This window comes from Hemibagrus wyckioides, linkage group LG27, assembly GCF_019097595.1.
Source record: "Hemibagrus wyckioides isolate EC202008001 linkage group LG27, SWU_Hwy_1.0, whole genome shotgun sequence".
Lineage (NCBI taxonomy): Eukaryota > Metazoa > Chordata > Actinopteri > Siluriformes > Bagridae > Hemibagrus > Hemibagrus wyckioides.
In genome coordinates, this window is record NC_080736.1 from 18,814,182 (window position 1) to 18,826,758 (window position 12,577).

Genomic DNA, 12,577 nt, shown 5'->3' on the forward strand with positions numbered 1-12,577 from the left:
TATTATTTTATTTTTTATTTTATTTTATTTATTTTTTTTTTACAATTTGTTCTTCCAATTCCTAAATTGTTCTGAATCATTTCATTAAGCAACATGATGGACTTTTTAAATGATTGTGTAACTAAAAAGGTTGTGTTGATATCAAAATCACCAGCTTTATTTTTTATTTCAACAAAAAAAGTAATTCTGTTAAATTTCTGTTCAAGAATTTAAGAAGTCTGGCTAGTAAACATGTCGTTCACACAAACAAACTCAAAAAACAATTTTTGCGTCAGATTTAAATGTAAAATTCTATTGTTTATTTGCTGAATGTATATTATTTCTGTAAAGCTGCTTTGTGTGACAATGTTCATTTAATTGAATTGAATTGAATTATTTTTTCAGGCTAAGAAAAATTCAGATATAGAAATAGAAATCAGAAATTTGGAAAACATGTAATAAAATAGAACAAAAGAACGTTTTCTTGCTAGGAATGTTGATTTCTACAATTTTTTTTTCAGACACCAATTAGAGCTTTTCTTTCTTTAAAAAAAATGAAAAGCAATCAAGTGTTTGTGTCACGACCGGGCCTCCAACCCGGACTTCCGTGGTGGTGCGTGCGCCTGCAGGCCATGGAGTAAGACCCAAATGCGGGATAAAATGAAGCACTGCTTTATTAACATAAACACGAGACATGGCGTGGCAAGGAACTAAAACAAAACCTAGATCTAAAAAAACCTTCTAATAATCTATGGCAAAAAACATAACGACCACAGAACAGATCAATAATGACAGGAACACAAGGATCCCTGTTTATAAGGCTAGACGTTAAGGTAAATGGGGAACAGGTGATGCAACAGGAAGGAGAACTAGAATGTTGCATTTCCAGAAGACAATGCGAGTGTGATTGCGAATATGTCGCTTAAGCTATTGCAAGAAATTCTCAAATAATATATAAATACAACTCCGAGTGGGTCTCGAACCCGGGTCTCCAGCATGGGCGGCTGGCGCGCTAACAAATAAGCTAAACTGCCTCTTATAATACTACTGAGATCAGTGGAGTGATGTTTTACACACATCTTTTACGGCATCTACCGATGACCTCCGAGAAAAAACGAACTAGTGTGTGCGCTCTTCTTAAATGTCTGTACGTGCATCCCCCCCACACACACTTTTTTTTCGAAATCCCGTTTGTCCACCCCTTTCAAATATGTTTGTTATGAGGAAGTGAAGTCCGTAAAAAATGCATTTAAAAATTAATATAAAAATAAACTACAGTACTTATCAGCATGAAAAGTAATAGCACACTTAAGCATGAGCAATATTTTTGTTTTTGTATGTTTTTTTTGTTTTTTCAAGTGTTCTTAACAAATATTATATATCTTTTTTATTAAATTTGGGCTAATTGTGTTATGTTTATTATTTGATTTCCGTGCATCAGAGAGCAACTCGGCTTGATTTCATTAACAATTCAAGCCGCGGATTTTAAGAAGCGTGAGAGAACGATTCTCCACAAAGCCAGCGATTAATCAGAGTATGCTAATGTATGACGTTTGTTTGTTTACATTAAAAAAACACACCTGGTTCCAGCCTCAGAAACCCTCTTTGCCTGCATGGATGGTAGAAAAAAGGCTACAGTCAGGGGCATAATTGCCACAGGGGGGACATCCCCCCCACACACACTTTTTTTTCGAAATCCCGTTTGTCCACCCCTTTCAAATATGTTTGTTATGATTTTTTAATCACATGCCATCATCACCACGGAGGAGCAGGACACTGAGAGTCTGCCTGTGGATGCGATCATCCACGTCCAGGAACGCTGTGTGCACACTATCTGACTGAGAGGTGTAATGAACAGGTATCTCTGTTGTGGCACGGTCAACGCTAAAATGTCAGAAGCAGCAACAGATGACTTTAATGTCCCTCTCCCGAATTTGAGCACTCCCGAATTCGAGCACCCACAAACTACACTTCCTAAAATAAAATCAGCGTGCACCCATTATTAGACGTGAAATATCATTCTCTCATGATGTACCAAGCCTTACCACTGCCATTGTTTGTATCATCGTGTATGACCTCTGCCTGTTTCTGCCAGTGGTGAACGCAATATCAACTTCGCTCCTACTGTGGACAATCCGGCCATCGAGTCTACCAATGCCTTGAAAAACCAGCCACGTCACAGGTGGGAAATAAAAGCTCAGTTTTTAAGATAGTCCTGCCTGCCCTGTTACATTATGCTCATGAACTTTTTCCTGTCTCAGCACTAATAGACTCTGGAGGCGATGTCAACCTGATAGACAGCAACCTGGTTAAAAAACTACACCTACCCACTGTGCCATGTACTCCTCCCCTACGCGTAACAGCAATCAACGATCAACCCATAGGGGAGGGATTTCTCACCCGCCAAACCACACAACTGGAATTACAAATAGGACTATTCCATCATGAGAAGCTGTCTTTTTTTCATCATCTCCTCTTCTGCTAACCCTATCATCTTGGGTTTCCCGTGATTACAACAACACGACCCTCATGTATCATGGAGGGAGGAGGAATTAAAATGCTGGTCAACCCATTGTATCAATACCTGTTTCTACAGCAATATTCCATGTCTCACTATGTCTGTCGAAATCCAGGGGTGGCTTCTCTCGTAGCCCTTCAACAAGAATACCATGATCTCCAGAAAACATTCAGCAAGGAAAAGGCTACTAGCCTCCCTCCACATTGCTCCTTCAACCTCCTTTGAGGAACATGTTAAACATGTCCGTTCTGTCCCCTCCTGCCTTCTAGAAAACACCCTATATGTGAAACTGTAAAAATGTGAATTCCACTGAAAAACGATAACCATTCTGGGATATGTGCTCTCACAGGAAAGAGTGGAGATGGATCAGTCCAGAGTAACGGCTGTCACCATCTGGCGCGAACCCACAAACATCAAGGAACTGCAACGCTTCCTAGGCTTCGCTAACTTCTACAGAAGATCCAGCCATAACTATAGCACCATAGCCGGGCCCCTCATATCACTTCTTAAAGGAAAACCCAAGAAACTTACCTGGACAGATTAAGCCAAAGACGCTTTCACCAAACTCAAGCAGAGTTTCACCACAGGCCCGATAGTCTGTCACCCTGATCCCAACCTGCTGTTTGTAGTGGAAGTCGACACCTCGAGTTGTAGTCAATGCGGCTGATATTCTGGTTCCCTCCCTAATGGAGGACTTTCACCGTTCCCACCCCAACAAGCAAAATATAGCGAGAAATGCCCTGGTCATGGAAATGTAGTTTAAATTTGTGTAAAACTCGCTAAAGTGACCCTTGAGGAGTTAAATAAATTAAACTGAACACATGACTTTATTAAAAAGCCGATTTAGGAAAAAGCCAGCCGCTGAAGCTCACACCTGCGTGGTGTTAAAGAGGCAGAAGGCGAGGATGTTTGGGTTTGGGTTCCAGGAGCAGGAAGTAGCCGATGATCCAGCACCACTGCCATGGAGACACAACTGAGCATTTTGTTGCGCAGTGGAGTGACCTGTGAGCTAGGAGAAAGACGAAACACTTTTTTACCTGCTGATGAAGCTGAGGAAGATTATTTAACATTAGATAGATGATATTTGGTCGATATTGTTTGATATTGTCTCACACACACACCTGTTGAGGTCAGGGTTGGTCCTGCAGGTGGTGTATGAGAAGTACAAGAGCACTGCGATGTTAAAGAGGAGCATGACAGCAGCCGGCAGCAGAAAACCCTGCATGGGCTTCATTACATCCAAACTTTTCTGCTGATCTCTTGCAGCCAGCCAATGGCTACACACACACACATACACACAGAATTTAGCGAGATTAAACAGAACATGAAATTACTTTTAGAAACTTGCTTTAGCTGATTGTTGCTATGGTGCATACATGATTTTTATTCCATTCTGTAAATGAGATTTCTTTCTTTCTTTCTTTTTTTTCTCTTTGTTATGTTGGGCAGAAACACTGGCATGGAGTCTGAATGAAGCAGGAAGTAAAGCCCAGTATCACTCACAGAGCTTCCTGTCTGTAGTTTAAGGGGTTTTGGATCTGGTATGTGAATCCTAAAGAGATTCCCACCACCACTGCAGGAAGACCTGGAGATGAAGAAAAGAATTTTCAAAACACTGAGGGTTCAAATTTATTTCCTGCCCCATGACACTCGCATTCTTTTAAATTCCATTTAAATCTCACCCCATCCCAGGACGAGCAACAAGCTGGTGAAGTATCGCGGTGGCCCCGAGATGGTGTTTTTGATCAGGAGGAAGATGTGCGCAGCGTACAGCGTGCTCCAGGTGAACGTGGCTACCAGGAAGTAGTGCAAACACTTACTTTGGGCAGCACGGTGGCTTAGTGGTGTTGCCTCACATCAAGAAGATCTAGGGTTCGAATCCCAGGTTCGAATAGGCAGGGGCCTTTATGTGTGGACTTTGCATGCTCTTCCCCTGTTTACTATGGTTTCCACCCACAGTACATTACATGTACTTTTGGTTGATTGGTAATTCTAAATTGCCCAAAGGTGTGAGTATGTGCGGTTGTCTATCTATATGTGTAGCCCTGGTGACCTGTCCAGGGTGTAACCCCTGCCCAATGTGTGCTGGGATAGGCTCCAGCAGATCCCTGAGACCCTAATTAGGAATATGAAGGGACAGGCATTAAAATGGTTTAGATCCTACCTATCAGATCCATACCACTTTGTAGATTTAAATGGAGAACTGTCCAGTGTAGTGCCAGTGAAATATGGGGTCCCACAAGGATCAGTTTTAGGACCTCTGCTTTTCTTGGTATAAATGCTTCCATTGGGTAACATCAATAAAAGGCATGGGATTAGTTTCCATTGTTATGCCGATGATATAAAGGTATACATCTCATCAAAACCAGATGAAATATCCAATTTGTCTAGATTAACTGAGTGTGTTAAAGATATTAAAAATTGGATGACCGATAATTTTCTATTACAAAATTCTGATAAGACAGAGATATTACTTATTACTAGCTCAACAGTGAAAGACCTGGGCGTAATATTAGACAGCAACTTGTCCTTTGAAAATCATATTTCCAATATTACAAAAACAGCCTTCTTCCATCTTAGAAATATTGCCAAGCTTAGGAACATTTTATCTGTATCTGATGCAGAAAAGTTAGTTCATGCATTCAAGACCTCCAGACTGGACTATTGTAATGCATTACTAGGTGGTTGTCTTCCATCTTCAATAAACAAGCTACAGTTAGTCCAGAATGCAGCTGCCAGAGTTCTTACCAGATCAAGAAAATATGATCATATAACCTCAATATTACCTGCACTGGCTACCTGTTAAACTTAGAATTGACAATAAATTAGTTTAGCTCCCACATATCTAGCCAGTTTTCTAACATGTTACAATCCACCACTTTAAGATCTTTAAGATCACAAAACTCTGGACTTCTTGGGTTCATTCACGTACCTGAGTCCTCATCATTAACTGAATGTACTTCAGGGCCTTGTCCTTCTCCAAGTGTCCACTGATCACTCGTCTGTTTCAGGTCCAGTGACGGCTGGAAGGCCTGGGATCCGAAGAACTGATCGTTATTGTAGAGCACAAAGCCAATTTTGGTGCCTTCGGTGTCTGTCAAGGCAATTAAAAGAAAAACAAAGGAAATGATGATGTAAGTTTCAGCAAGATACTAAAATGTCTTGAATCTTTTATGTCTTTACTGTGGAATTGTACAGTTATTATACAGTTCTGTGTGTGTGTGAGGTCATATGAGGAAGAAACCTTCAGAGAAACTTTCAACTCATCCTCATCTGGGTGACACCGGAGTGTGTGATTATAAACCATTTCCCGTCTATAACTGTGTATTCCACATGAGCCAAAAGTGCAGCCAGGAAATTTATATTAGTTTAAACATAAACTCTGTCATATTAAAGTTATCAGCTGTTCACTGATGGAATCTGATGGTAACTGCAGCTTCATGGATTCTAGGTGGTTCTGTCCACAGTGATCTCACGTATCTCCATGTGCTCCATCCTCAGCCACAGAGACTCCAACCAGGTCAATCTTGACTGCCGGAGAAATTCTAAAAAGTTTCCTGGACCTATAGAATTGGAATAGAAGAAGAAGAAGAAGACTTCCTGTCTTCAAATATCCCAGCTTGTTAGGAAGCCCAGGTCAGAGTGCATGGTTATTTTTGATACTGCCCCCGAGAGCAGAGACTGGGGCTTTAACCCCTTCTGGGGTTGTGCTGGGGCTTTAACCCCTGACCTTCTGATCAGTAACCCAGAGCCTTGACTTTAGAGCCACTGTTGCCCCAACAGTCCAGATCTATGAGCTGGCATGCACATGCTCTGAGCCGCCGCTTAGCGGCTGAGTGAGATCGGGTGGTGATGTGCCACAGACTTGACTTGAGATATGAATAACAGTCTTGCGTCTACTTTTATACTTAATACGCTGTAATAATTGTCTATTGAAGCTCAGTGTGTCGTACACGATTAACTTAATGGCTTTATTCCATCAGGGTCATGGTAATTCCGGGGCCTTTTCCAGGGAACACTGGGTGTGAGGTGGGAATACCAGTCTACCAGTGCTGTAAAATACTGTACCTTGTGGAAGCTTGATGTCCATCTGGACATCGATGGGCATCTGGTCAGCCTGAATAGCGAAGGTGTTATTTATCTTTATTCTGTTGGCTGACAGGCTGTCCAGAGGAGGAGCTTCAGAAATGGCACTTTGTTGGATTCTGTTATATAAAGCTGTAATAAGAATAGAGGAGAAAAAAAAAGAAAATGAATATAAACTACTGACTTGCATCAAGGGTTGCTGTTCAGAAATTCATCAAGGTCAGCATGGATCAGCTTGTAATTTAAATTTTTTACTTAGATTTTCGCTGCGGTTTTGAATCCAACCATCATTGGGTTGATGATTTTGGTTTCCATTGACACATCAATTTATTTTCAATGAATTACACCATGTATATTAGTAAAAAATATTTCAGCCTGAATAGTTCATTCATTGAGACCCAATGTGTGATTTTAAATCTTCCCTTATTGTTGCTATTTTTTGAGCAGTTTATATTTATCCCATAAAATGCCACTGTTATTATTCACTAGTAAAAATTTCAATTCACTTGATTTATATAGAGCTTTTAATAATTGTTTTAAAACTGTCTAAACTACTGTCTTTTTACGTTGAGTTTTAAAACCAGAAAAAAATGAGCAAAATGCTACATACACAACAGCACATGTACTGTATAAAGTCAGGGTCAGGTGGCATTTAAAAGATTTTTGGCTCATGAAGGAATTTCTTCACAAAGCATTTTGCCATGTTGTTGTTGTTAGTAAAAGAAAGTAAAGTAAAACAAGCTACACTTAATTTAAAGAGCTCTTATTCTATTGGAATAAGATGATGGAAGTGGAAAAGGACGTACATTTCTCACAGAATTGACCAGTGAAATCATCAGGACAGATGCAAAATCCGTTAGTTTGTTGACCACCGTTCTGACACGACAGGCTCAACGTGGTGTTGGTCAGGATGCTGTTGGTCGTGAAGGTGGCGGTCAGATTGGCGGCAGCGACAACAGTGGTGGTGGAAGTGGTGGGCAGGGTGGTGGTCAGATTGGTGGCAACAACAACAGTGGTGGTGGTATTGGTGGGCAGGTTGGTGGGCAGGGTGGTGGTCAGATTGGTGGCAGTGACCATAGTAGTGGTAGTGGTGGGCAGGGTGGTGGTCATATTGGTGGCAGTGACCATAGTAGTGGTAGTGGTGGGCAGGGTGGTGGTCATATTGGTGGCAGTGATGACAGTGATGGTGGAAGTGGTGGGCAGGGTGGTGGTTAGATTGGTGGCAGCGACACTGGTGGTGGTGGGCAGGATAGTGTCAGTCTCTGTGGTGTTGGAGGACATGGTGTCAAAAGACGTGGTGTAGAAGGACCTACTCCTACTCATTGTCATCACTGTGTTTACAGAAGAATAAACATATCACTTTTAGTTTGGTCAAAATTCTACCTTGCACTTCTACATTCTGGCCTATAGACCTTGAAGGAGCTGTAACATTTTCTGTTCTCTGAAGCAAAATAAATCCATTTCAATTGCTGTTAATGTGATTATATCGTTTAGTAAAAGATGGTGGATTGGTTTGTCTGTTCACGCTCGTGCTAGCATGATCATCATTTATGACATTATTAATGCACAAAGAAGGAATCTTCATTCATGAGATTTGTTAAGTTCACAACACACTCACATAGAGATATAAAAAAAAACATGTTATTTTTATTTTTTTTCCGTCTGAGTGTGTGACATTACCTAATAAACCATAACCTCAGTTACTGGATGATTTCCTCTTTATACTCAGAGTTTATTCTTATACATTATATTCTTTAGTCACTGAATTCTGGCAGAAAAACAAACAAACAAACAAAATCAACAAACTATTCGTACGTATATTACACCAATTTGACATGGAAATTGGTTTATTGTCTTTCAACTTTGCCTGAGAAATCAGTAAAATCAGTCTCCTTTGCTGACAAACGCCTAGCTAGCTAGAGTGAATGTCACCCTTTTATCGAGCCTGGGTAGGCAAATGAGTCCCAACTTTGCATAGAGATGCAATCCACATGCCTTGAAGCTATTGTCATGTTGTATTTTAGCCTCAGTGTTGTTGATTTCCAGTAAATGATAAAGTTTCGCAATTGTGCTTTCTGACCCGCTGAGGCATGATGGACTCCTCTGAAGGTGTGTGCTGTGGTATCTGGCACCAAGATGTTAGCAGCAGATCCTTTAAGGATACTTTTGATAGATACTGACCACTGCAGACCGGGAACACCCCACAAGAGGTGCAGTTTCGGAGATGCTTTGATCCAGTCTTCTATCCACCATCATAATTTGGCCCTTGTCAAACTCGCCCAAATCCTTATGCTTGCCCATTTTTCCTGCTTCTAACACATCGACTTTGAGGACAAATTGTTCACTTGCTGCCTTATATATCCCACCCACTAACAGGTGCCATGATGAGGAGATAATTAGTCTTATTCACTTCACCTGGCACTGCTCAGAATGTTATACCTGATCGGCCTAAGTTGCATATATATTGTCCTCCTTTACTCCGAAACTGCTAATTGTGTTGAATGGAGTTTAAGATAAACAAGCAGAATCATGAGAACAAAGCTGCAACCAGGGTTTGACTATATAACAGCATCACAAATATTTAAATATAGCTATTGGTTATATCTCTTTTTATTAAAAGATTCAATTATATGATTTAAGTGTCTGGAGATTAGTGCAATTTGAAAAGACAATGAAAATGTCTCAGTAAATCTATGAGTTATGTGATATATATATATATATATATATATATATATATATATACACAGTAATACCTCGCAGATCCGCGTCTCAGGATTCGCGACTTCACTGATCCGCGAAATTTGGAACCAAACTAATTTGCATCTCCGAATTTTTTGCAGACCCGCCAAAAGTGTTTACGGCTAATTTCGTGGCCATTTATACATTTTCATGCTTTTTAATGCAAAATTATTAAGAAAAATTTAGTTTATTAATTTAGTAATATAAATACAAAAGTAAAATCAACAAAATATCAATATAAATAAAATATAAATGTTATTTTAATGATATTGAACGTTGCCAGTACCACAAACCACATTACAACACGCTATTGGCTGGAAGGGTTGGAAGTAGCCAATCACAGAGCATTAACAGTTTTACCTAACTGCTGTTTGGCTGGTAGCTACGATGCTTTGAATGCATGATGTAATGGTTCATCTCCCCGCCCCTTGTGCTCGATTCAACATGCACATATATTCCGTGAATAAGTGATCTCAGTAATTTTTTCCTGGGTTTTTATACAGGCAATACTATACTCTATTTTTACATCAAACATTTATTTATTTTTTAAGGGTAATGTATTAAGCTAACTTTTAAATGAAATTAAAGTGTTTTGGGAGCATGACTGGGGTCATATTTAGGGTTTAAACTCAATAAATAAGCATATACAGTACAGTATTAGCATTTTTAGTGACTCCACCGTACATCCACGAAACCTCATCATTTGCGATGGGTCCTGGAACATAACCTCGTGGATGTGTGAGGTATTACTGTATTTATATAGTAATTTTACTTCACGTTTATCTGCCAGGAGACAATTTGAAACTTGAACTGAGTAAAAATCTCCATAAATAGGATTAATAATCCAGCTTAATATATGAATACAGAAATATGCCCATATGCAAGATGTTTTCATTTGCTAAGCAGTTCATCGTGGCATGTTTATGATAGAAATCTACGTGTAAACCACATTCCAATTGTTTTCGATTAGAGCAGTTAGAAGTTGAAAACATTTTCAATCCTGAATCACCTGAAGCCAACAACGATAAAGCAATTTTTTATGTTATTTTCCTCAAGAACACCATAAAGAATAGTTTAATAAGCTCGTCTAGTTCTACACTGTGAGTCATGGTGTAATGGGCTCAGGATGACAAAATGGTACAGAATATTAAAACTGAAGAATAAGACTTACCTGAAGCAAGAATTAACAAGCAGAGGTCCATCAGTCTAGACAGCTGGGATCGGAATCCAGTACTGAGGCTTAGATAGAACTCCTGCGCTTATATAACAGATACATCTTTTGTTATTGGAAGAACTATTTGCATTGTTGATTCTAGATATTCTAGATGTGCAACTGAGATAATGAGATGCAGACACAATTCCTTGTTATGTATGTACCTGGTATTTTTGAATAATATTAGTTTAAAAGTTTTTTAGAACTTCTGGAATATTTATTTGTAGCTCAAGGGTTAAACTGGTGCTGGTTCAGGTTTTTGGCCGGTATCCCTCAAACATACCATATTCTACCTCTCTTATAAGTTTGGAAACCTTCATGGATGTTGTTGTTTATTTAGAGCAGGTTCTACCAGTTGAAAGTTCCACTTTTTGTAGTGTTACAACTTGGAACTAAAATGGACTTAATTTGGATCTTTACAAAACAGCCCACATTACTGAACTGAAGAGAAATATTACTCTCTGTCTCTGTCTCCATATATATATATATATATATATATATATATATATATATATATATATAAATTAGGGCTGGGCAAGTTAACGCGTTATTATTGCGTTAACTCATTAATTAATTAACGCCGACAATTATTTTATCGCACATTAACGCAGTTTTTATTATTAACTGATTAATTGTGATTACAAATTTTAATCGTTGGCGAGCCCTAATATATATATATATATATATATATATATATATATATATATATATATATATATATATAGTATCTCACAAAAGTGAGTACACCCCTCATATTTTTGTAAATATTTTATGTCTTTTCATGTGACACACTGAAGAAATGACCCTCTGCTACAATGTACAGTAGTGAGTGTCCAGCCTGTATAACTGTAAATTTGCTGTCCCCTCAAAATAACTCAACACACAGCCATTAATGTCTAAACCGTTGGCAACAAAAGTGACTACACCTCTAAGTGGAAATGTCCAAATTGGGCCCAAAGTGTCAATATTTTGTGTGGCCACCATTATTTTCCAGCACTGCCTTAACCCTCTTGGGCATGGAGTTCACCAGAGCTTCACAGGTTGCCACTGGAGTCCTCTTCCACTCTTCCATGATGACATCACAGAGCTGGTGGATGTTAGAGACCTTGTGCTCCCCCACCTTCCGTTTGAAGATGCCCCACAGATGCTCAATAGGGTTCAGGTCTGGAGACATGCTTGGTCAGTCCATCACCTTTACCCTCAGCTTCTTTAGCAAGGCAGTGGTTGTCTTGGAGGTGTGTTTGGGGTCGTTATCATGTTGGAATACTGCCCTGCGGCCCAGTCTCTGAAGGGAGGGGATCATGCTCTGCTTCAGTATGTCACAGTACATGTTGGCATTCATGGTTCCCTCAATGAACTGTAGCTCCCCAGTGCTGGCAGCACTCATGCAGGCCCAGACCATGACACTCCCACCACCATGCTTGACTGTAGGCAATACACACTTGTCTTTGTACTCCTTATCTGGTTGCCACCACACACGCTTGACACCATCTGAACCAAATAAGTTTATCTCGGTCTCATCGGACCACAGGACATGGTTCTAGTTGTCTTCAGCAAACTGTATGCGGGCTTTCTTGTGCATCTTCTTTAGTAGAGGCTTCCTTCTGGGGCGACAGCCATGCAGACCAGTATGATGCAGTGTGCGGCATCTGGTCTGAGAACTGACAGGCTGACCCCCCACCCCTTCAACCTCTGCAGCAATGAATGCAGCACTCAAACGTCTATTTCCCAAAGACAACCTCCGGATATGATGCTGAGCACGTGCACTCAACTTCTTTGTTGGACCATGGAGAGGCCTGTTCTGAGTGGAACCTGTCCTGTAAAACCACTGTATGGTCTTGCCCACCGTGCTGCAGCTCAGTTTCAGGGTCTTGGCAATGTTCTTATAGCCTAGGCCATCTTTATGTAGAGCAACAATTCTTTTTTTCAGATCCTCAGAGTTCATTGCCATGAGGTGCCATGTTGAACTTCCAGTGACCAGTATGAGAGAGTGTGAGAGTGATAACACCAAATTTAACAGACCTGCTCCCCATTCACACCCG

The 12,577-nt window shown here is 40.1% G+C and overlaps 1 protein-coding gene across 1 annotated transcript; it reads right to left on the reverse strand.

Annotated features, from left to right (window-relative positions):
- Positions 1-337: 337 nt before the first annotated feature.
- Positions 338-9,142, reverse strand: LOC131347494 (uncharacterized). The gene is made up of 5 exons (XM_058381580.1): positions 6,566-9,142; positions 5,430-5,591; positions 4,001-4,082; positions 3,619-3,774; positions 338-3,506 (listed from the first exon to the last, which is right to left on the reverse strand). The coding sequence occupies exons 1-5, from the start codon at positions 6,771-6,773 to the stop codon at positions 3,341-3,343; spliced, it is 774 nt and encodes a 257-aa protein (XP_058237563.1). The 5' UTR covers positions 6,774-9,142; the 3' UTR covers positions 338-3,340.
- Positions 9,143-12,577: the final 3,435 nt, after the last annotated feature.

What these genes read in the sequence shown, in the direction of transcription:
- LOC131347494 (XM_058381580.1), bottom strand. Translation starts at nt 6,773, where the DNA reads ATGCAAGTCAGTAGTTTATATTCATTTTCTTTTTTTTTCTCCTCTATT. An exon ending in GGACATCAAGCTTCCACAAG is followed by an intron (nt 5,592 to 6,565) that starts GTACAGTATTTT and finishes TTGCCTTGACAG; the next exon opens with ACACCGAAGGCACCAAAATT. An exon ending in AACTACAGACAGGAAGCTCT is followed by an intron (nt 3,775 to 4,000) that starts GTGAGTGATACT and finishes GTGTGTGTGTAG; the next exon opens with CCATTGGCTGGCTGCAAGAG.